The 26,432-nt window shown below is 35.8% G+C and overlaps 2 protein-coding genes across 4 annotated transcripts in view; both read left to right on the forward strand.

Moving 5' to 3' along the window:
* LOC134842397 (integrator complex subunit 11-like) overlaps positions 1-26,432 on the forward strand; it is a 546,173-nt gene that overhangs the window by 83,636 nt on the left and 436,105 nt on the right. The gene's annotated exons all lie outside the window — the stretch shown is intronic.
* The window catches only part of LOC134842398 (5-hydroxytryptamine receptor 2B-like), a 90,427-nt gene that overhangs the window by 16,186 nt on the left and 47,809 nt on the right, over positions 1-26,432 (forward strand). Inside the window, exon 1 of one of the 2 annotated variants that reach the window (XM_063858717.1) lies at positions 18,578-18,655. The exons of the other annotated variant lie outside the window; for it this stretch is intronic. Within the exon in view, the coding sequence (XP_063714787.1) occupies positions 18,629-18,655 (27 nt within the window). The 5' untranslated portion in view covers positions 18,578-18,628. Of the gene's footprint in view, positions 1-18,577; positions 18,656-26,432 lie in introns of those variants that run through there. 2 annotated transcript variants of the gene reach the window in all.

Here is a 26,432-nt window from a genome sequence, read left to right on the forward strand (position 1 = left end):
TCCATTTTTGGCGGACCGACCCTAGAATTTTTCTAAAGGCGCCTTTGGCGCCAGTATATACTAACTTTGAGGGGGAGCGCGCGCCAAAAAAAAACGCAATTTTTTTGTCAACATTTTTCAAAAAGTGCCCAAAAACGGCTTTTTTGACTGTTTTTTCAAAAATTTGCAAGCGGCGCAGAAAATTTTACCAAAATATGGGCAAAACAGTGCTTAGGGAGAGCTCAAAAAATCAATTTGATCGACCTAAAAAAAAAAAAGGTCGTCAAAATTTTGGAAAATTTTTCGAAAATCCGCCCCCCCCCCCTCGAGAAAATCCTAGATCCGCCCCTGATTGTTAGGCTTTGATTTTAACTGTAATTTAAGTTTCAAAAAATCAAAACATCAAAAATCAAAATGGACCGCATAGCAGAAAATACCCAATTTTGGAAAAACTTTTGGGGCAGTACAACAACGCCACCAAATGAAAGCGCCGAAAAAACTTTTCAACAGTGCAGTGCCGAAACTGAAAATTTTGTTCAACAGGGCAAAATATGAATTTTATTTCAGCTCTGTCGAAAAAAAAACATTTTCAAAATTGAATTATTACTCGGAACAGGTCAAACACAAAGATTTTAGTTTTTTGTCTGATTGTTTTTGTTTTCTTTCAGTGGCGTGCACAAAATTTTTCAAAATGGGGTAGGAGGGCTTGAAAACGTTTTGAAAGTTTCGACGACCTCTAATTTTTTTAATGTAGACCTACGTGCTTTTCTGAAACTCTTAAAAAACTATAATATGAATCTTAATAGAGTTTATGTCAGGAAAAACCAAAAATGACTCTGTAGGGCATTCATAACTGAGGCTAAAGTGGTCCTCCTCGCCTCGCCAAAAGATGTAATCAGCAGGGGTGGATTTAGGGGGAGGCATGGGGTGCGGAAGCTACCTTCCCTTCAGGGATTCGACCCCCTGTCACCGAAAATATCACAAAAATAAGAAAAAAGCAAAGAAAAGAGAGACTAAAAATTGTTATTGAACGATCGTTGCACAAGATGTCGAAGTGTTAAAAATCAATGGAAATATTTGTGTATTGTCTGTTTCAAACAATAATTGCAGCTTTTAAAAGATTTTTAAAGTTTTTTGACAAAGTTTTTTGATATAAACGAAAAACCTGTAGTTGATAGGTTTTATTAATTCTTTCGGGAGTGTTCTCAACATTTCTTGGCGTGGGCTCAACATGTGTCTAAGCATTGGCTTGAGTAAAGACGTCATAGGAATGTAAGCGATGGATATAACAAAGATTCAGGCAGACCCACTGAGTAAAAAATTAATTTCGATTTGACAAAAACGGTTGATTAAAAACTAATAAGGAAAATCTGTCTCAGTTTTTAAGTTAACGAGCTTAATTTGACCACTTTTTTGGCAATTTCTTAAACTGAAGCATATGCTTGAAACATTAACCACCATTCTTGTTCTTATACAGACGCCACAAAAGCTAGACATTTAACCGGGCTTGTACTAACTTGCCTAATTTATACAATGATTGAGCTCTTTTTGAAAGTCAAAATGGGCACTTAAATTGAATGAGCTAAAAATAAAAACAAAGGAAAAGTAAAAGAAAAAGATCATATTTTCAATGATTATGGGAGAACATTTTCGTCAGTTTTATTTTGTTAAAAGTATTGTTCAATTTTTAAGTAACTCAAAAAGCTGCAAAATCCGGCGTCTTTGCTAAGAAAATTTAAACGAAAAGCCATCAAGTCTTTGGGTTTCGGGTTTCGGCAATTTTTAGGCTGAAAGAGTTTTGGTATCAGAGCTTTCAAGAACTAGCAAATTGTCAGCTATCTTAATTATCAAAGTTTAAACCAAAGTTTAGTCCTTGCAAAAATAACAAATATAGTTTTTAAGAAAAAAATAAAACCAATGTCTATATGACAAGTTATTTTCCGTTTCGTTCAATAAGCCCGAATCTCCAGCCAGTTTTGTCGACATCGAAATTTTTTTTGAATTTTCTTGAACCTCAATCAAATCAAACCTGTAAGGGACTGTATATTACTCTACTTTGAAAAACTCTATTTGCAGCGCTTCGCTTGATTTAGTCAACACACGATAAAAACAGAAAAATCATTCAAAAAACAAAATTTCTCCCCAGTTTTAAGGCCCGATGAATGAACAAACAAGATCAATCTATTGCTGTAAAAACAATCCAGAGTTTATTGTATTTGTGCTGGTGGGAAAGTTGTTAAAATATAATCATCAGCTAAAAAGTCAAACGCAAGTAGTGCATTACATTTCCCATTGATTTGTTTTTCCATAAGTCTAACAAGCATCCAAATAAAAATCTTGGAATGAAAATTTCATCAAAATTTATTTCTAGCAAGTTAAATTGCGACTGAACACTTTTATATATGGTACAGCTCTGTTTTCCAGCTGATAATTTTTATAGTACCTGATTTAAAAAATAAAAAAATAACAAAGAAAAGTGTGAAAAAAAACTATGACGAAGTTTCGAACTAAAAATAATCAGCACACGCCAGCTTAAGATATGCACACACCTCAAATTTAACAGGAATAAAATGATGGAATATAATACGAAATATGTATAAACGAAAAGAATAAACAAAAAAAATAAAAAAAATAAAAAATAAGTAATTAAAAGTACAATAAATGAATAGAAAAAATGAAAAAATAGCAAAAAATACTATTTATAAATTTGAAATAATTTTATTACCAAAATGACGTAGTTTTAATAAATATATTTGTTATTTCGAAATTCAATAAAAAAATTCAGCAATTGAATAGAAAGAAATATGCAAAAAATTATTGAAAACAGATAGCCACGAAATAAAAAATTAATTATTTGAAGCAAAAAAAAATTAATTATTTGAAGCAAAAAAGATAAAAATTAAAAAAAAAACTGATGAGCAATTTCTTGTTAACCTGTGTCAGAAGTTTAAAAATATATCAGCAAACGACCAGAGAAACTACATAAACATAAATTTACGTCAGTAAAAAAATTCAATTATTGGACTAGTTTTTAAATAAAAATATTAATCAAGAATAAAAAAAAAATAAAAAAACAAATGTGAAAATATGAGGTACATAAACTTTTATAAAAACGAAGGATAAAACTTAAAAAATTTGAAAGAAAAATAAATTTAAACCTAAGTGGTTTTATGAATTTTCTAATGAAAATAAAATCAATTTGTTTTAGGCAACGTTTCTGGCGAAGTATTTCGAGCAAGAAAATCAAACTCCCTGTTTAGCGTTCAAGAAAACTCCGTCAATCAGTTTATTCTATTAGGTTTCAATTTGCCTGTTGTTATACCATTGCGTAATTTCACTTATATTTTTTTTCCACATGGACTTTTTGCGCATTTATTTTTTGAGTGTTATGTATTTAGGTAAAAATTTATTCACTGCAAATTTATCTTAACAAGAAATTAATTGATGCGTTAAGTTGCTCAATCAAAAATAATTGTACGGTTGCCGTGTCCATCTGATATTTTATAATTTACTTTTTGACAAAAAAATTGCCACTGTTTTTTATTTCTGGCAGGAATGTTTGCTCCGAGCTAAAATTGTCGTTTGAATTTTTCTCAAAAGTTATAATTGCTTTTGCATATTTTGAACGCAGATTGGTGTTTTCTTCATTTAACATTTCTCATACTTTAGAGTTTCTGATGAGGAGATTCTCAGATTCAAAAAGATTCAATTTAATTGCATTAGGTCAAAAATGAAAATGTATTCAGCATCTTTAGCCTTAACTTCATCGATAGAATTGATTGTTACCATAAAGTTAACTCATGGTTGCTGCAAACTGACGCTACCATTTGGATAAACTTGAACTGACAATAAGTATAACAATAAAAAAGTAAAATCAGCTCAATGTAGTTTAACTACATTAGATCAAGAACCCGGGTTGTCCACTATAAAAGATCATGCGCAACCATACATATTTATGCATGATTTGTATGCAAAATGACTTACATTTGATTCGAAAACTTTTAAAAGATATTTTTGACGGATTAAGTTAGTATCAAAACAATTTATTATCATCATGCAAGCTGTTGGTAAAACATGGAAGATTTCCATTAAAAAATCTACGTCGAAACATATATGGTGCTATGTGTTAAAACTAGTTTTCTATGAAAAACGCACAAGCTAAGTTTGAAACAAAACACACAAGCAAAAGCATGAGCAAAATCAAAATTTTTTCACTAGTGCAAGAATGATGAGATAATCTGACGATGGTGATACTGACAATGAGTCTAACCATAAACTCTGCGATCAATAATTAATTCTTCTCAACATGCTATATGTCATTAATATACAGAAAATATTGTTGTGGTTTGGTTTACTTATGCTTAGGCATTTATAAATATTCCCAAAAAAGTTCTTAACTTATTCAGAATAGATTCATAATTTCTGTAAACTTTTTAGGGTAGAGCCGAATTTTTTGAGCCGGGTAGAGACGTTTTGTTGAAATTTTTTTTGAAAATAGATGTTTCTGAATACCTGCAAAGACAATCAAGTTAGTGGATTTGGTCCACACAGAAAATGTTGAGTATGAAAGTAATCAAAATTGCCTGTGAGAATTCTTTTTTTTTCAAAATTTTGATTTGAAAAAAATTTTACCCGTCAAAAAAGAGTTCTTATAAACAATTTTCTAATCTAAAACCATCAAATTTGCCAAATTAAAATGAAAAGAATTAAATCTGAATCATAATCATAATTGATATTCTAACAAAATGCTTTTGCTATGTCTGAACAATGATAAATTTGCGACAATTGTGTTGAACCAACGAGATATATTGTATATAATCTAGTTAACGGATAGAAAGAAAATAAGCTAAATTCAAATTGTGTCAGCGTCGAAAAAACACAAATTTTAGAAGACACAAGGCTTTTTTTACAACGCCTCCCCCATTAGATAATCTTGAAATCATTTTAATTTTTGTTTCCTTGATTTCTATGGTCGGAACTGTCTGTGCTACATGCAATTTTTGCTTGTTTTGAAATAAAAACAAGACTGCTCGTATCAGGGCGAAGCCCTGAATGTTCCGACTGCCCATTAAGGTTTATGGAGCAGTAATATCATAAAAAATATAAAACGTAATTAAACAAAATGAAATTTTTTTTTTCAAAAATTTGAAATTATTTTATAAAAATCTTCCCCCCACACGCCATAAAAAGTACAAAAGGATAGATTTCGCTACTTGTAACAAATCAATTATGGCAAATAAGCTTCGTTAAATCAATTTGGAACGATTTCTAAGACGGATTAACTCTCCGCTTACGCGTTAATAGCGCGAAATATATCGCGCGTTAATTGTCCCAAATTGGCCAAAATGGCAATCTTTAAACCCCCATAATTTTACGAAAAATGATCACAGGTGATATATCTTTTCAAATTTGAGCTCAGGACAACAATACCTTTCCAATGATATAAAAAAATTCCGTCAAAAATGGCTAGTTAAAAAGTCGAAATTTGTCTGAAGAAAAAAAAACCCACCCCGAGCACAAATATTCCGTTACTTTCGTATCGAAAGTCGGAACAATTATTCCTCCCAACAGGTCAAACACAAAGATTTTAATTTTTTGTCTGATTGTTTTTATTTTCTTTCATTGGCCGTGCACAATTTTTTTTGAATGGGGTAGGAGGGTTTGAAAACGTTTTGAAAGTTTCGACGACCTGTAATTTTTTTAATGTAGACATACGTTGATTTTCGTCATAAAAAGCATCTCAAGAAAAAACTTTAAAACTTTTTTGTGTATGGCACAAAAGTAGTCAAAGTTTCCTATTGCTACATGAGTGGGTGGAGTTTCAAAGATAAGATAGAGTGGAGAGCTTTCAAATTTAAGTGTATGCTTGTCGGACGGAGTTTCGATTCTAGAGGAAGTCTCTAAAACAGAGGATGTCTCAGATATTTCCAATTTCCCGCCCATTAGAGCTTGTCGCACAAAAGCGGATCCAAGACAGGGAAAGATTAAATTTTTAAAGGCGTCTTCGGGAAACTAAAAACTGCCTCTTCCTTTTCTTTTCCTTTTCCCGTCCAAGTGTCCTTTAATTGGCAGATTGTTCAAACCATCTGATCTTTCATGAAAGAATTTATCAATCATGAAAGATCAAGGTGGCCATTAATGGCAACTTAAAACTTTTTTTGATACTTTGTAGAATCCATGGTCATAATGACTCATGTTTTGATTAAATTTAGTTTACTTCTTAATTCTAAATAAATTTTGTGATAGCGATTGTTGGAGAAATAATGTTTTTTCATTTTTTTAAATTCATTTTTTCTTTATTTAAAATTTTTGATTACATTTTTTTATTAAATAAGTTTTTGGGATTGCTGTCAATGTTAAAAAATAGTTTGAATCAAATATTTGGAGGTAAAATTTACACCGTTTGTGGAACACTTGGGCTATTTTAACCGCCGGAATTAATTGAGCTTTCATTGAGAATTTGAATTAGATTAGCAATATACCTTTCATCGGGGATTATCAACACAAGTTGCAGGCTTAAAGATGGGTCCAAAATCAGGGAGGGAGAAATCCCTAGGGCGAAAGGATGCCCGCAAATTTATTACTTCGCTTGGACAATTTTCGTCTATCTTTCTCACCAGAAACAGGATCGGTAAATCTAATGTTATTCAAGTTGTCTATTTGAATTGTTTTTTTATTGGAAAATCATGTGCGTTATTTTTTTCGATTTGATTGAAATTACTTTGGATTCAGGGAGGGCTTACTAAGGAGGGTTGGATGCAGTAGCGTGCCGAGGGGAAGGGGGTGAGGGGGCGAGGGGGGCGACCACTCCTTCCCCCATCCCCCTTACCTCAATTCTGATTGCCAAAATTTTTTCTAAGGGTCCTTAGAGTATTTTGGACAGCTTGGAACATCATATTGGTCGACCTAAAAAAAAGGTCGACAAAGTTTTCCGTTTTTTTTCGAAGCACACCCCCCCCCCCCCCCTAGAAAAATTTCTGCGCACGCCACTGGTTGGATGTGTTGTGTATGTGTTAGTATGTGTCTGTGTGTTTGTGAGGGGTGGGAATCGGGCGGGGACGTTTCTTGATGAATTTTGGCTAGACCTGTCAGGAACACGGCCTCCTCGCTGTCCAATAAATCAACTATTTGCCTCTAAAGTAGTGATATTTCTGGACATTCAATTCGATAATCATGCATCAAAATTTTCCCAAAAAAGCGTCCTATGCGCCGATATTTACTCACGATGAAAAGACAAAAAAAATGTTTTAATCAAATTTCAAAATTTACTTCATAATGAACTCTCGTGCTAGTGTCTAAAATACTGTTTTGCATGAAAAATAATCAGGATCTCAAAAAACCTAGATCCGCGAAAGCCTCGGTCCGTTCTTGCTACAAAAAACTACCACGTTTTCAGTCTGACAATTTCAGAAAGGTGGAGGAATTTTGTTTTAAGGTCTTTTAGTTTTTTCTTTTTTCCTTGCAAAATAATTACCACAAATAATCATCATCGGATTGGGTCGATTATATTAACAGGTTTGAATTTTTTGATTTTTTCGTCCAGGAAGTAAAGCGACCGAGTAGCGTTCGTTATATTTAAATATTGGCCATTTAGGCTAAAACAACTTGTTTTTACTAGAAAGAAAATCAGTTTTGGAAGCTTTATCAAGCGCTTTCTCAGTCATAAATATTTTCATACTAAGTAAATTTTTTTAGTTCAAAAAATTTGGAAATTCTTTTTTTTTTGAAATTTTTTCTTCACTTTTTTGCTTATTTATTTTTTGAAGACAATTGTAGTTTTTTATGTCTAATCACTAACTGTCTACGCAATTTTATAGTTCTATAATCACATCACACAGAAGAAAGACGCTAAATTTAGGACTAAAAAAGTATTTTTTTCGTAGTTTTTTACGAATCTGGTTGGAACATTTTGTGCTACTTGTACGGCAACCGGCTATCCTTGTTCCTATTTCATATTGCTGACAAAAATTTATAGATTCCGGATACCGTTTTTGTTCCGACTTTCGATACGAAAGTAACGGAATATTTGTGCTCGGGGTGGGTTTTTTTTTCTTCAGACAAATTTCGACTTTTTAACTATCCTTTTTAACGGAATTTTTTATATCATTCAAAAAGTATTGTTGTCCTGAGCTTAAATTTGAAAAGATATTTCACCTGGGATCAGTTTTTGTAAAGTTATGAGGGTTTAAAGATTGCCATTTTGACCAATTTGGGACAATTAACGCGCGATATAATTCGCGCTAATAACCCGTAAGCGGAAATTTAATTCGTCTTATAAATCGTTCCAAATTGGTTGAACGAAGCTTATTTGCCATAATTGATTTGTAACAAGGAACGAAATCTATCTTCTTATACTTTATATGGCGTGGGGGTGATGATTTTCATAAAAAATTCCAAATTTTAGAAAAAAAAATTCATTTTATTTTATTTCATTTAATTTTTTTTGTTATTACTGCTGCTCCATAAACCTTAATAGGCAGTCGAAACATTCAGGGCTTCGCCCTGATACGAGCAGTCTTGTTTACTTTTGTATATTGCACTTCTAAAACTTCTCGAAAAGACAGATTCAATCTGGTTTGGCCAAAACGAAAAGCATACTTAAAGCGATTAAAATTTTCGATTTTGAGAATAAATCGATTTTGAACATTTTACTATAAAGAAGCAAGTAAGCCAGCAACACTTTCAAATACTCACCAACCACCCCCCCCCCCCCCCCCCCCTCCCCCAAAAAAAAACTTACTTAGTTGGATTTCAATGCTTAGTTGCTTAGTTGGATTTCAATGCTTAGTTGCTTAGAGTTGGATTTCAATTACGCCATGCCTTCTTGTAAATGGCAGGTCGGTTTTTCTGACCGAGCAGTTCAGATTTTTCGAATCATTACCTTGCGGAATGAATTGTATCAATCTATTCCACATCAATGCCTCGCGAGTTCTCATTATCAAAAAAGGGTGCTGATTTTGCTTTTTGTCAATGAAAGGTTTCCGGTCACATTAGAATTTAATTCTTCAAATTGACGCTCTAACAAAACACGTGAAATCAATAACGGCGGAAAACCTCTGAGAGCGGGTAAAAATTCAATTTTGAAATTTGATGTCTATTTTTATTTGAAGGGTCGCGTTTACCCGCAAGAGCGAGCTGTAGCTAGGTAAAAGCATTTTGGCATTTGATTTATTGGTACCGCGTGAACGCACTATACGAAGTACCTGGAACTATTACCCGAAAGCGACTAACCACACAAAAAGCATAATTAAGTGATGGTCATTTGGTTCTATACGCATATGGCCGTAAATGTATTGCTTTTCATTTCTTTGCCATTTGTCGGATGATTTTCCGTTAGAGACACTTGCTGGTCCTGAAATACACGCTTCGGAGATATTTGCCTTTTCTTAGTAATAGGAACTCAACACTGAGATAGTATAAAACAATCATGAATTAATAATTAACTTCAAAACTGTTCGGTTGTCATGAAATAAGTTGAAAGTTTTGGCCCATGTTGCTTTGAAGTGGGAAAAAATTAAACCAGAAATTATCAACTAGAAAAACATCACAAGTTATATTGACATCAAAACATCAATGCTTCATGATATAATCTGATTTCCAATATATTCGATTTCTTTGAGGGCAATAAAATAAATCAATCAAGCGTACTGAATTAATAATTAATTCTACCTTTCAAGGCTCCTATGAAGCATTTTGTCATTGTGTTTCTAGATAGGTTTCAGTCTCAAATTTTTTCATGCGGAAGGACGTATAGTTTCTCATGCATTAAAACTTAAATTGGTTTAAAAAATTTCACAAATGACAAGAAATTTTACAACTGCGACTCGTAATCCGTTTTTCTTCGAAAAGAAGAAAAAATTACAATTTACCTATTTTTTTGCTGCTAGCAATGTTGATTTGTTTTGTTACACGTATGCCCTGGAAGCTTCAAAGCGCTCTTCCGATTATATTCCAGGGTTGAAGGCTCTGTAGTAATACTAATGGAATATGCCAGTCCAGCTGGGCATATTGACAGATCAATTTAACATACAGGCATGAGACAAAATTGGGCCATTATTAATTTAAAGAAAAAAAACGGTTACATTTTGCATCCGCCTAGTTTCGGAGATTTTCAGTCTAATTAAGTTATTGAGAAATCTTTCATGTTCCTAGAAGAGCTAAACATGATTAAAAAGGATTAAAAAATCCTTAGTTTTATTAAGAATGAAGCAAAAAAAAGAATGGGATGTTTAAAAAATTTGGCCCGTGCTTTTTAAATAAAATTTTATTTGTCGCCAGGCATTTAGACTGTCTATGACTGGATAAAGCGGATTAAATTACTCGGGATGGATTGCTATTACTGGTGCACAACAATTGTTTTCAAATACCTAGTTTGATTATGCGAATTTTCATCATGCTGTTCCTGGTGTTTCATGTTTTGATCAGTGCATTTATCAAGGGCATTTTCTATTTTGGGGTTTGTTACCGGGATAACCAAAACTTGTTATCATAAAATTTCTATATATGAGAAACTTCTTGTCTTACAATTCCATACATTTCCATACGTACAAAAATTGTACGATATCTCTATGATAAACATGGAAATTTATTACTAACAGTTTGTCATAAATGGAAATTGTATGATAAACATTTTCTTCCAAAAAAAGTTGTAGTATTTTTATTATCAACAGACTGTATTGATTGAATCACATAGCCACAGAAATTTGTACGAATCTGTTTTAAATGATTTTTTGAAATTGTATGATTAGCATTTTTCTATAGATTCGATGTATGGAATTGTATGATAAGCATTTTCGGTGTATGGAGATCAACCCGGGTAATTAAAAGGTTTTAGTCAATGAAACATTTAGAATACACCAATTTTTAGTGATTATGATCCTTTCGACTATTCGTTACTTAAGATGCATCAGCTACTGGGGGTATAAAAAATGGTGCAAAAAATATCTTATTGAGAATTGAGTCAACTTGATACCTTAGCTGCAACTTTCCTTGCTTTTCATAGCGCCTTAACTCATTTTTCTGACTTTCGACTATGCAAAAGTTTGTGCTCGGGGTGGTTTTTTTCACTGCAGACAAATTTCTATTTATTATCTAGCAATTTTGACCGTCGGTATATTTCAATTCTCTTCTGAAATTCATTGATGCCCTGAAATCAGTGTTGAAAATATTTATCACCTGTGATCAATTTTTGTAATTTTCTGGGGACATATTTTGTAAATGTAAACGGCAAAACAAATCATTACAAATTGAATTGACGCAAAGAATTGCTATTGTGAAAAATTACCAGAATAAAAAAATCATTTTTTGTTTTACATAGCATGTGGGGGTTGTGCCAGAAAAAAATAGAAATGGAAACAAAGAAAAACTTTAAATTGTATTTCTATTTTTATATCGATTATATTGGTTTTCACATCAATTATATCGATCACAAAAACATATTATATAGACAATCAATATCACATTCTGAGAGTTCATGTTACCTCAATCAAAAATGATACTGCCACTCTAAAAACTAAAATAAGATAATCAGTTAAGTTATTTTTAAAAAAATTGAAATTTGAAAAAAAAAATTTAGGAGAAATCATGCTAATGCAGCAAACCCTTTCGAATTGAAACATGACGTTTTTCATATTTCGAGCGTGTAATTCCGATAAAAATTATGATATTTTGCCTCATATAGCGTCGTTGGAAATGCGAAAAAATCTATATTTTGCGTTTGATATGTGTTATAGTTAAATAATTTTGTGGTTTTTTTCTCCGCTCACCAGGCGTCTGTTGATTTATTGTTGGTTTATTCGCTGCTGTGAAATTTTTGTCTTAGCTTTTGAATAAATCTAGAGATTGTCTCTTCGATGTTTTGAACTTAACTTGAGATGATTAAGGATAATTTAACTAGTTTTTCGACATTTTTTCTAAAATAATTGTTTTTGACTCAAGGACTTTGTTTATTTGGAAATAGATTGTTTTTCAAGTGGCTTTTATTTGCCTCTCTGTTTATTCGGCGTTTCAACCATCCCACATTGTATTAATGGGTATTTCCCTTTAAAACCCAGTTAATTATGGCCCCCAATAAAAATCAGATAAAAGAAATATACATGCAAGTGATGTAGCAAGTGTAAATTATTTTAAACTTATTTTTGCTAGCTTAACTCTCATAATGTAGCCAAATTTTAATTTCCATCATACCAACTTCATCATTTTAAAACAGCGAAACAAGGCTATGGTGTACTTAAATAACCAAAAACATCCGGCACCTTCAACCATTTAAGCCAGATATGTCCTTAGAAGATGCATGTTTGGTTTTTACTACTCTTATGGGCTACACCAAAAAATTTTGCAACACCAAGATGTTTCATAATTGCAACAACAAAAAGGCACAAGTAAACTCTGCAAAGCAAAATTTCACTACCTATATCATATCTTAGAAGACTATAGTACCTCACAAAACAAAAAGGTTCGATAAACGCATAAGCAAATGTGTTATGACATGACTAAATAAACATATAGAAGAAGTTTAGTTTTAGTTTATTCATGAAAAGTGATCTAGAATAAATTGAAGAAAGTTTTGATTAAATAAAACTCAAATATGCTCGCAACAAGAAGTTTTAAAATACACAAATCCCAATTTTTGAAATATTGAAACACGAGTGATATTTACAATATTTGGATTGTAAACCACCAAAATAAAAAGCCAAACCATCACAGTTGACCTCTAAATAATCATTTAGAGGAAAATTACTTCCTCTATCAATAGACTTGCAAGATTTATTGCGAGGAAAGCTGTGATTGCAAGACTGTCAATTTGAACATATCATGACTCATTACACTTAAAATACACTTTTCTGACAGCCATATTCAAAAGCTATCTCTTTGTGGATCATTAATTTTCAGGAGGACACTTCTGCCTGTACAGTTTTTGTAAACCAATTCCAACTATTTTTTTTTCAGAGAAACAAAACTATAAAATAATTTCACATCATGAGACACTATATTTTCATCTGGATCTATAACAAAGATTGTAAATGGTTGTCTGCCAACTTCGATGTTAAAATCGATATTGGTTTCATCAGTATTGACAAAAAACTGTTGCAAATGCTTAGAAGAACATCTCATACGAGCTGCTCAGAAGTGATAGAACTAGTCGTAGGGGTGTTTCAGTTTTGCATACTTTTGACAAATAACTTTGACAATCATGCAAATTTTATGACTGTAGGGAAAAAAACTTCATTTTATATGGAGTCAGTTAAAGGTGTGAAAATCCATAAACTTGGTAAAATCAAAATTTACCCAGATTGAGGATAGAAACAGGCCAACCCGGGAACATCATAAATGTTGAATATTCAGAGCAATCAGCTGGTTAAAAAATCATTCCTTGATAAACATTTTCATTACTAATTTCCTCCAAGTATCTCATAAGTCTGCATCATCAACTTTGAGTATAAATATTCAAGCATTTATAGATAATTCGAGTTTTCAACTTTAATTACACTCAATCCTTGTTCTATTCTGAGAAAGCACGGGTTGGGCTGATCCTACAAAGGGCGACAGAGACAAAAACAAGAGTCAGGAAGAAAAGTGAATTTCAAAAAAGTTTCGAAATGTGTCGAAAATGTCAGGAAAACATTACAAATCTTATAAAACATTAAAACGCGTTGAAATCACGTTTAATAGATATAACCAGGAAAACTCGGCAATAAATTGATCAACCTTGGGTAGTAAATTGTCAATTAACCTTTTAAAGCCAGAAGTAATTGACCTGAATTCAACGGAAGGTTCAAAAAAATCAAGCTGAACAACAAAATTTTTGAGACAAAACCAGAGAAACTGTATTTGAGGGACATAAAACGTTTTTTTAAGCTAGAATCAGCGGGTAAAACCTATAAAAACTCCAACTACAGGGGTAACTTGATAAATAATCAAGTAAGTAGGGAGTTAAGTTTGGCAACGGCAAGTTCGGTATCCAAGATGTTTTTGCCGGAGGCATTCACTTGTTCTAACGATTTTGAATGCTATTTAACACACTTTGAGCTTTTAGTTGAACTGAAAAACTGGAAACGCATTGTAAGTGGAACCAAACCTGATGAACGGCCGCATTATTTCGCGTTAAGATTGCGGAAAACTGTAATCGATTTTTGCCCTACCCACCCAGATGCTACTAGAAATAGTTATGATGTGACCATTGAAGCTTCTCGAAGACATAACAGTGAAAAACCGGTGGTCTTCCGCGGACGACTAGCGCGTCGCGTGCAGCAGGCAGGTGATTAGTTAACAAATTTCCCGGGATATTTACAGCAATTGGCACTGAAGTTGTACCCAGACGAGTCCCAGGCCATAAGGAATTTCTCGAAGGGATCCACCATAGCCAAATTAGACTTGAACGCAAGGTTTTTTTGGAAAAGGACATGAACATCGCAGATGCCTTAAGCGGGGAATTTACTTGGAAGCGATAGTTAAAATTGAGGAAGAACAACAAACGCCCCGAACGGCAGCCAGACGGAGGGATGTAACAGAAATCCTAATAGACTCGGTGAACAGATTAGTTCAACAAACGTCGTTTGACAATTAAAATAATGCCCAGATCAGTGACGGTCGAAGAGAAAACAGCCACTGGGGAGGAACGCGACGCGATGGAAACCAATATAGGGAAAAAAATTCAAGATACCGATCAAGAATTCCCACCGCAGTACAAGTACGCGAAAGAAATGACAATCCCAGAAGGGAATACAACTATGACAAATGTCGACTCTGTGTGGGAAAAGTTCATTGGGCAAGAACTGCCGTAATTGTTTTACTTGATTGTTGATAACGGCGGATAATTCCTCACCTTGCTTTGGAACTCTATTCTAAACATTGGCGAACAATTACTATACAGTACGAAACATCGGACAGCGCTACCTATATCAGCACTAACAACGACTGGTGTCCGAACCTTTCGAACAGCATAGAGGAATGCAAGAATCCTCAGCAGACAAAAACACTTGTAGAAAACGTCATCAAGGGTTGAAAACGGTACTGTCTTCAGTAGTCCAGAAGGTTTAATTGAAGGCATACAGGAATTCGAAGAAGAAACCGGGCTACTGGTAGCTGATTCACTGGTTAGTGGAAACCAAGGAAAAAGATGCTGGAAAATCCTGAACATGCAAAATGAAGCTATTAACATGTACCATGACAGCAAAATCTCGCACTATATCGGGTTGAGAAATCAGATTCAAAAACATAAATCAATGTGTGAAAATACAATTCAAAATTGCCCAAATATTGTTCTGCAAAAAAAAATTACCAGTGGACGTTACAATTGTTGGTAGTGAGTCGCACACAATATTTACAGACCCAATTAGCAGAGTAGTCTATCGCAATTAGACTCTCGCGCTGTGCAATAGAGTCTATTCTAATGCTTTTGAATTAGGTAATGGTTTCTGGGTATCATATTCAAAATTACTGAAATTGATTCGCACGCCAAAAAGAATCAGAGAAAACGGCAGCTTTGAGTTCCTTTGATAATACTGGTGGTGGTGTTTTCACGGATGAGAAGCATAAAAGCTTTGAATAATAAAGTGTTAGCGGCTAACAATTCGGCGTTCAAATTAATTGGCGGTATCGACATCAAAATCCAAATGAAACCAAAATTCGGAGAGTTCGACCAAAAATTTTTAATAACGGCGGATAACTGCTTACCTTGCCTTTGGTTTTTGTGATAGATCAAGAATGTATTCTAAACATTGGCGTCAATAAGTTCAAGAGATCGTTCAAGAGACTGATCAGGAACTCCCTCCCCAGGACTAAATACGCGCGAAACAAATGACAATCCCAGAAGGAAAAGCAACTATGACAAATGTCGACTTTATGTGCAAAAGGTTCATTGGGCAAGAACTGCCGTAATTGTTTTACTTGTGGAAATTCTACCCACATTACGCGAAATTGCCCTTGGAATAAAAGGACGGAACAAACCAAGGTAATCAAGGTGTGCTCCACTAACAAAACGAAATGTTTGAATGTGGAGTTGTTATTGAACGGGAAATTGGTAACAGGTATGTTAGACAGTGGGGTTAGCTTTTTGCTCATAAGTTTCGACGTGAATGAACGGCTTGAAAAGCCGAGAAGAATAAAGGCTTTTAATAATAAAGTGTTAGCGGCTAACAATTTGGCATTCAAAATAGTTGGCGGTATCGACATGAAAATCCAAATGAAACCAAAATCCGGAGAATACGACCAAGAATTGTTAATAACGGCGGATAATTGCTTACCTTGCCTTTGGATTTCCTGATAGATCAAGAATCTATTCTAATTTTTGGCGAACAATTACTATACAGTACGAAACATCGGAGAGCGCTACCTATATCAGCACTAACAGCGACTGGTGTCCGAACCTTTCATATAGCATAGAGGAATGCAAGAATCCTCGGCAGACAAAAAACACTAGTAGAAAACGTCATCAAGGGGTGAATAAGGTACTGTCCTCAGTAGTCCAGAAGTTTTAATTGAAGGCATGCAGGAATCCGAAGAAAAAACCGGGCTACTGGTAGCTGATTCACTGGTTAGTGGAAACCAAAGAAAAAGTTGCTTGAAAATCCTGAAGTTGCAAAATGAAGCTATTAACCTATACCATGGCAGCAAAATTGCTCATTATTTCAATTTGAGAAATCAGATTCAAAAACATAAATAAATAGCGAAAATACAGTTCAAATTCGCCGAAATATCCTTCTGCAAAAAAGAAGTATCGGTGGACGTTACAAATGTTGGCAGTGAGTCGCACACAAAATTTATAGACCCAATTAGCAGAGTAATGTATCGCAATTGTACTCTCACGCTGTGCAATAGAGTCCATCCTAATGCTTTTGAATTAGGTAATGGATCTGGGTACCATATGCAAAACAACTGAAGTTGATTTGCACGCCAAAAAAAATCAGAGAAACCGGCAAAAAATGTGCAACTTTGAGCTCTTTTGATAATACCGGTGGTGCTTTTTTACGGATAAAGATTTGAGAGTTTGAGAGACAGTCAGTTGCCACAATTTATGAAACATAGTAGGAAGACAAAAACAGGAAGGGAGATCTTCATGGGACAAAACGAGGGATACGCTCACTTACGTATTTTTTACTCTTTTCTTGGCAGCTTTAATATAGGAGGGAGCCAATAAGGAAACGGTTATCCAGCCGTTGAACCCATTGGAGGTGTACAGTTATTAAAGACACTTCAGAGGAAACTCCAGAAGTAGATACAGAAAGGAAAAAGAAAAACATTGTTTGGTAAGGGAAACCTGAAATGCACGGTATATCAGGATAATGCATTTATAAACCAAGACGTAAAACACATTAGCATAGCTTGTTTGGACGAATAAGTTTAAGATATTTTTGAATGTATTTAAAACAAAACACAATGCTATCTGTGGGATTAAGATAGAAGAAATGAAAGCACAGCATAGACTGTGGGATTGAGAAAAAATATAGGTAGATACTTTTAAATGGCTTTTAGGAAACCGACAGGAAGCAGAAGTCGGGGATTTTGTTTATTTTCTGTCGGAACTGTTTAAAGTTAAGGCTGTGGTGCGGTCTACTGTATTCAAGATAGTAGGCGTTTAAACTAAATTTAAAACTGTGACGCCCCTCGAACAGCTTCAACAACCAAATATTGTGAATCGGGCGCCATTTTCGTGCTAAGAGGTGATCAACCTCAAGGGTCAGATAAGTGGAGCGGAGAGGTATTTGGATAACAGCGAGAAGCTGAGGTGACAAGCCTGCAACTCAGGGAGCAACTGGGAATCTCTCAAATTGAGGTTAACAACGGAATAGAGAGACTTCTGCAAATAGAAGGAGCCGTTGCAGGCTTTAATTGAAAGTTCTCGAAATAGAGAGGGACTCGCTGGAGAGCGAGAACAAAAAGAATAACTCTGAAAGCCAGAGGGAGAGGAAGAAGCTTCACGCTAACTTTAAAGCAGAAACTTTTGCAAAAAAAACAGCTCGGGAAAAATCTGCGTCTACATGACGCACAGAGTCCATTTTCCGCCCCTACCAGCCTTTGTGATTTTTTATTGTTGTCGGAACTGGCGCCGCCTGAAACAGTGAATAGGATTTCTAAGAGTCTTTGCCTTATATGCCACCCAGATAAAGGCGGAAGAGAGGACTTCTTCAAACTGATGTATGAAGGCCGATATTTTTTCATGGGTCCAGAGGCGAGAAAAATCTACAAAAAAAGAGCCTAGAAGCTGCAAAAGATGTGTTGCGCCATTAAAATGGCCACTTAAACAGGCAGTTTGTCTTTTTAACAAAATTGTTGATGTGCTCTATAAAAATAGTCCCCCTTAACGTTCTAAAAGTGGTAAAAAATGTGTCATAGGGGAACACCTGATTTGCAAAATAACCACCATAATTGCTCCGTCGTGAGTAGAACACTCCAATTTCAAGAAGTTTCCTTGTTAGTAAATCGTAAAGATCATAACTTGAATTAGTTTGAGAAAGATCATTGCTTATTTATGATATCTGAGAACTGTCAACGCTTTAAATAACTTGGACAATTAAGCAAACTTTATAACAGTTGGGAGAAACTTTCACTTTATATGGAGTCATATAAAGGTGCAAAAACCCGTAGTCCTGGTAAAATCAATATTTACCCAGATTAGGGATTGAAACGGGGTAACCCGGGAACATCATAAATGTTGAATATTCAGAGCAATCAGTTGGTTAGTAAATCATTCCTCGATAAATCATTTCATTATTAAATTCCTGTAAATATCTCATAAGTCTGTGAGATCAATTTTGTGTATGTATGATAAAGCATTTATAGATAATTCGAGTTTTCAACTTAACTTACACTGATTCCTTGTTCCAATCCCAACCCGTGTTAGCTGATCCCACAAAAAGATCTTTCTTTTCTATTTTTCATAGCAAGCAATTTTATGTTTATTCCTTCTCAAATTGTAGCATCAGCGAATCAGATTTCAATTTTGTTGTTTGAATTTTTCACATCATTGCGCAAAAACTAGGGAATTCAATACCAATACCAATATCAATACCACAATACCAAAACCAAGGCACTTATACCAATGCCCATACCGAACCGAATTATCAATACCAATACCAATACTAATACCAAACCCAGTCAATACCTCAATACTTTGTTACAATAACTCAAATCTTTTGCAAACACTTTTTTAACTAGTGTTAGCTAAAATCACAAATCATTTGAAACACGAAATATTTAGCACCGAAATGTCTTGCATGAGCTGTCAAGAACTTTCTATTTTTTTAACATAAGTACAGCGAACGGAAGGAATTCAATACTGGTTTTAGAAAACTTTTTTGTTTAATAGTTTAATTTTCTTGTTTTTTGTTTTTGTTAGATTGCTGTGTTACTCTCTAACAAAACAAAATCACTTTTTGGTAAAAAAGGTAAAATAAATTTTTCGCTATTCAGGTACTCAAAAAAACTACTGGCAAAATAGATTGACTGCTGATCATCTTGCTCGCAATGTTTTCATCACAAATAACGAGTTTCTACCTATATTCTGAAAATTGATTTTCTGAAATATTTCATGTTTTTCTACATATTAGTTTAAGAGTTTTTTTTGTACATATATCTATCGTATATCTCAGTCAAATCCCCTTGAAAAACTAATCTAACAATGATTTCTGTGATTTGAGAGTGATCCGAGACGATTCATAACACCAAGAGCCTGGTTTTGGTCAATCCAATACCAGGGACCTGGTATTGATCAATGCCAATACCAGGAACCTGGTATTGATCAATACCAATCAGTGGGTTCAATTCCGGTTCCAATTCCGGGGGGTTAATTCCTATTCCTTGTAATTCAATTCCAGTTCCAATTCCCGGAGAGGCTAAAATTCAATTCCAATTCCAATTCCTGCTAGTTTCCGTTGCCACAAAATTTATTCCAAATTAGAGTTTCTAATATTTTTTTCTAATATAGTTTTAATACCTCTATTAAGCATTAATAACGAGTTGTTATCGTATATGTAATAGTATATTGTAATGGTACGATTGATTATGTAAATTATTTTTATATATTCAAGCATTTTTACGTTTATTAAGATTTAGACCGAGTCATTTTTCAAGAAATCAGTTTAGTTTGCCAACTTTTGAAGTCAATTCCATGTCAATTCCAGCCAAAAATTCAATTCCAATTCCCATTCCCGAAACTGGAATTGACCACAATTCCAATTCCCAATTCCTGTGACCCTGTCAAATCTCAATTCCAACAAAATTCAAATACTTGAATTCCCTGATACCAATACCAATCTCAATGACTGATTCTGTCAATATCAATATGTGACATTCGACCAGAATGAACGAAAATGCAGATTCGGCGATTTCGAATAGTTGGCAGCTAACCTTCCAAAATGACAGTTTTGAGAGATTGGTGACGTTATTGGGACAATTAGTCAAACGGTGAAGGTCAAGATATTCTGGTATTTTGAAATTTTAAAAATTCGATCTGAGAAGTCGCACTTCTGAGAAACGGCAAAAACCGCCATTTTGGAAGAAAGCCAGAAGAAAATCAGAACAACAAGAGTTGCGATAGTGATAACTACGAGAATTGCGATAGAAAAACAACAACAAATAGCATAGTTTGCAGAGACCGTTCCGAGTTGCAACGATTGTGTCCGTTCCCAGTTGCCCGAAGATCAAGCTCAGGTTCATCAGACACTCGAATGGCAACATGATTATTAAAGATTCTATAAAATCACTCGGCATCAGTTCCACACTAGAACCTATCGGGCTGCTACGCAAAGATGGACGCAGACCAGATGGACACACACTAATGCCATGGCAGCGAGGACGGACATTGGCATGGGATTTCACATGTAGAAGTCGTTTGGCAAACTCTAATCTGCGAATGGGAGTTCTTCCGGGTGCCAATGCAGCTTCCGAGGCCGAAGTCCGCAAAAGAAACCACTATTCAGTCCTCCCTTCTACCGTAATTTTCGAACCCGTTGCCATGGAAACACTGGGTGGCACTGGTAGGTCTACTGCAGTTTTCTTGAAAGAACTTGCAAGCCGAATAACAGTCTTAACGGGTGAGAAACTAGCTTTTAAATTTCTCAATCAAAAACTAGATCTAGCGATTCAGCGCGGGAACGCTGGATGCATCCTTGAGGCAACTAGTTGACACACACCCTTCGTTTTACTACTTCAACTGTAAACTGTGCGGTATATACGCTCTTTTTATTTCTTGTTCAATTTAATTGACTTCTTTAATTTATCGATACAAGGCCGTTCACAACAACGGCGAAGGGTAGAAAAACAGCCTTCCGGAAACAAGATAAGGTTGTTATTTCCCCGGATTCAGGAATCCGGAGGGGTCTCGGGATTTGAACTGAAACTTTTTTTTATAAACTTTTAGCTTCCCGGTTATGTATTGAATTGAATTTATTTAACATCTGAACTCATTTTACGACGATGTGAAGCTAGGAGTTGGGGGAATGGGTTGATCCATCTTCGATGGAGATGATGATTTTTATCTACTGAACAAAAACAGTAGTAATATAACAAATAGCAGTAGCCCTGTTTTTAGGAGTGACCTCGTGGTCTGAGGATACTGAGACCCAGCCATGAGTCCACTAATTTTGCATGTAATTAAGTTAATTTGATCGTTCTGGTCGTCGAAGCCGGAGAACTGTAACGTTTTTGTCGACCCGATGTTAGAAAGACCACCAAAAAAACTGGCCTTTTTTATTAAGCACCTAATTGATGAAAAATTTTGAGGAAACTTCGATGATAGATTTCAGCCGTTTTTTGCAGCTATGTGCGTCGTGAGGATTTTCACAACCAACTAACTAAATGACAATAAAATATCAATGTAGTAGAAGAAGAAGAAAGAACACCTGAATTACTATACAGTAAAAAGCCGAGGCATCAGTATAGCAAAGTGTAAATAATAAAGTTGGTTAAAATTCATTGGTTACATCAAACAAAAACACAACATCAGAAAACAAGCAATAAACAAAACAAAACAAACAAGTTCGGTTACAGTTCAGAAATTGGTCGATTAAAATATATGAAGTTACGGATACTAAAAAAAAACATCAGTTTTAAGAATTAAGAACGAGCTGGTATTAAAACTTTACAAACAATTTTATAGCTAGTCCAAACATACAGCGTATATACAGAGTATGTAGAGTATATACAGCGTATGTAAAGTTGTTATTTGCAGTACTTCACAAAAGTTTTGGTTCTGAAAGCACAGTAAAATTTTAACTAATCAATATGACCTGTAAAACTTCAATTTCATTAAACTAAACCGTGACCTCTAAAATCTGTTTTAAAATTCTTGTTGTTGAAATTTTTGGCTGAAAATTCGACTTGGACATGTACGTTTTTGAATAAACAAGCTCAAATTTTTGCGACTAAAGTTTGGGTTACAATTGCTCGCTTCCACAATCATTGCTTGCGTCGAAGCCCCGCTTCTCTTTCCTGATATGTTTTGCCCCCAGTGTTGACAATTTAGTTTGGTTGTTCGACCTATATTAAGTTCCCAACTAAAAACCTCAATTTTCCCTTAAGGCTATTTTGCTGAAGCTGAGTCTGCTTTTTTATGCGACTGCTCATGTGGCTGTAAGTCAATTTCAACGGTGAATTCCCATAAGTTCCAATATTCATAGGTTCAAAAATAAAAAATCAGTCGCATAAGTTCCAAATTTTATCTTGTTGGATTCTGATTGTGTGCCAGTCGGTCATATTTGGAAGTTTGACCTTGAGAGAAGCAAAAAGCACTTAATTTTGGAGTGAAATTTAATTTTTCCAAATTTCGAATGGAACCTGTCATGCACGATTTTCTCGCGATAACTGAAAATCAGAAAAGAGAAGTCAGAACGATCGAGTGACAATCGCGGGAAAGTTGCTAGAAAATCAGTGGGAAATTGCTAATCGCAATTTCAGTAGCGATAATAATCCAGAGTAGAGCTGTCCCATCTAGAAGAGAGACGAGCGCATTCCCACGAACTGGATTGTTGTGATTGGAGTATTATTCTAAACTGGACTAGAGTGAACCTTCGGTGGAAAGGTGGACAGCTAGAGTGTCCCAATGGTTCACGAGAACTTACAGTCTAGAGAAAAAACTTGTTCTTGTTATTAAAACTGACTAACATTAAACTCATTTTAGTTACTTTATTGATTCTTGAGTTGCTCACCGACTTATTTACTTCCTGGTTCTTGAGCGTGCTACAATGTGAGTACTAATTTAAATTTCTAGAGTGTGTTTTACAATTGTTATGTTGAGGTAAGGCGAGTTTTAGGTTGATCCATCTGAAATGGATCAAAGTTCCACTGTCTAATAAAAAGTAACTTAACGGATTGTTCCGACCCGGTTTTTAATGGCGTTCATGTATTTTGGGTATCTAGAGACCTAAGTATGGGGACGTTTCTAATTCTAGAGTGGGGGGATATTTTAGTAGTAGCCTTTAAGCTGTAACGGGTCGTAGTCTCATGTCACAAGCGAACCGAATTGGCTCCGACTGATTTGAGGTACAAAAACACAAGAGATAGTGTCCCTGACTCTTGAGCCAATGGTTATAGGGCCTATTTTTCTTAAGCCTCATGTGTGACTGCAGTAGACGAATGTTACATAGTGTTTTTATGGCGCTCCTGGGTGTTTACGACATCAAGACTACGGAGTCGAACCCACTTGAGACAGCTTCGGGCTGAATGCCCATTCTAGAGTACCGGCGGTACGGTTCGACAGGAACGTGCAAACCTTCCGGTTGTACCGTGATAGCTTTTTAAGAAAACTCAAGAAAACTTCCTGGTACGCTCTCCGAACGAGGCTTAGCTAACCGAGTAAAGGGGGGCAACTAGGGGGACAAAAACACGAGCAAAAAGACAAAAAGCAAAACAAAAACCAAAAAAAGAATAGAAAAAGGAACAAAAACCATAAAACGAAAAAAGACAGTGACTTTGACACCAGATTAGTTGGATCAAACCTTTATATTAATTAAATACTATACCCATACTGTTTTACAAGTTCGATCGTTTCGATCAACCTAGCAATTTAACCCAGTAACCTCAATAAAGTGCCCGAGTGTGGGGCGTTGTCAAGGGTTTTTAGATAGCTTGGAACTTAGCTGGACAACAAGGAGACTTGACTGGAAGAGGTGACCAGCCGAGTGGGAAAGTGGTTCAGGAGCACTTGAGCTGAACCAATAGGAGACTTGACTGGAAGAGGTGACCAGCCGAGTGGGAAAGTGATTCAGGAACACTTGAGCTGAACCATTAGGAGACTGGACTGGAACAGGTGACCAGTCGAGTGGGAAAGCAGCCAAGAAGGATTTGGCAAATCTCGAGTTCGCAAGTTGGGCAGAACGGGTATCGTTAAAATCCAAATTACATTATAGGAGATAAGTGTAAAATTGGATAAGCGAAATCCCCCGGTTTTGAGGAACGTTCTTACTTGAGCAGGCCTGGAGACAGGTCTACGGTTTTCTCTTGAGAGGTTTAGCACCCGGCGCTTAAGGTGATTTTAGGCTTAAGAAGGGGGGCTAAAAAGGGGGGAGGTTAGAAGGGGGGCTGGTTAAGTTAGAGGTTGGCGGTTGTAAATTGTAAAAAGGAGAGAAATTAGAGTAACTAATTGGTCGACATCGTTGATTTAGTTACATTAGTCATTTACACGCGTTGGTCATAGGAAACGGATATCCAAAATTGGAATTAGGTTAAGGTAGGTACCCTGGTCGGATCGGTAGGGGGAAACGGACATAGACAGTTTTTGTGATACCCCATAAGATCGCTAGCAGGGGTGAAGGAAACGAACGCGTGGCAATTAGGTACCAGACATTTTTTTTTTCGACGAAAGGTAGACATTGGTCACCTTTGAAATTTAGGTGGGCTCATTTTTCAGTTTTTATTACTTTTTCTGGCTTGGATTTTTTGTTGCATTTTGGGGTGGATTTGTGTTTAGTTTTTTTACGAACAGGTGATCACAAGATACCTGCGCACAGGTTTTGGTCTCAAGTTGCTTGGAACATTGAAATAGAGGTAACTAAAAAGAAATAAGAAAAAAGGGGGGTCAGCATTTGGCTTTTAAGAAGGGGCTTTTGGGGAAATTTTACTAGAGCTTGAGTGGTGGTACAAGGTACAGTGAATCAAGAAGTCCCCATAACGAAGAAGAGAGAAGTCCCACCGCTCAGACACTTGTCAAACAGCCTTGGGACAGTGCCAAAGAAGTCCTGGGTCAGTGTTGGACCAGAACAGTCTTGATACAGTCTTGGGACAGTGGTCTTGGGACAGTGGTCTTGGGACAGTGGTCTTGGGACAGGGTCTTGGGACAGTGGTCTTGGGACAGTGGTCTTGGGACAGGGTCTTGGGACAGTGGTCTTGGGACAGGGTCTTGGGACAGTGGTCTTGGGACAGTGGTCTTGGGACAGGGTCTTGGGACAGTGGTCTTGGGACAGTGGTCTTGGGACAAGGGTCTTGGGACAGTGGTCTTGGGACAGGGTCTTGGGACAAGGGTCTTGGGACAGTGGTCTTGGGACAGTAGTCTTGGGACACTAGCCTTGGGATAGTAGTCTTGGGACAGTAGTCTTGGGACACTAGCCTTGGGACAGTAGTCTTGGGACACTAGCCTTGGGACACTAGCCTTGGGACAGTAGTCTTGGGACACTAGCCTTGGGACACTAGCCTTGGGACAGTAGTCTTGGGACACTAGCCTTGGGACAGTAGTCTTGGGACACTAGCCTTGGGACAGTGGTCTTGGGACACTAGCCTTGGGACACTAGCCTTGGGACAGTAGTCTTGGGACACTAGCCTTGGGACACTGGCCTTGGGACAGTGGTCTTGGGACACTAGCCTTGGGACACTAGCCTTGGGACACTACTCTCAGGTCAGGAGTCTTGGGACACTGACGGAGTACTGGGACATTACCGAACAGTCTTGGGACAGTAAAAGGAAGCATGGGACGGTACGAAGAAGAGTAGGGACGGTAACTGGAAGTCTAAGGACAGTATAAAAATTGAAGTAAAATTACAACAAGCTGTTTTAAGACAGGATTAAGACAGAACAAGACTAATTGGAACCCGGTACAGTTAGGACCACGAATAAAGAAAATTACTCGAAGATTTTAGAGAACTGGAACAAGGTTTTTATCACGTTGTATATTTTCTTTTAAGAATTTGTTTCCACAAAATTTTTTATTCTTAGAATAGAATTGTGTATATAATATAATTGTAAATAAGGGAAATTGTAAATAGGAATAATGAAACGGAGTAGGGTACCGGTGCTTGAAAAAAGGTCAAGTGGATCAAACACGAAATATAACTCGTCGCTGCGTGGAACAACATCAAGGGGCCCAGGCAAAACAAGAAATAACTTTTCAGTTAGCATGGTCAGCACGAGGAGTGGCACCGAGAGCAAGACGCGAGAAGATGCGAGGGAAAAAGAGGTGGAGCCTACAATCGAAATCGACCTAGAGACACCAGACCAGAGCGTAGATGAACTGGAGAAAAAGACGA

Source organism: Symsagittifera roscoffensis, chromosome 3, assembly GCF_963678635.1.
Source record: "Symsagittifera roscoffensis chromosome 3, txSymRosc1.1, whole genome shotgun sequence".
Taxonomy (NCBI): Eukaryota; Metazoa; Xenacoelomorpha; order Acoela; family Convolutidae; genus Symsagittifera; species Symsagittifera roscoffensis.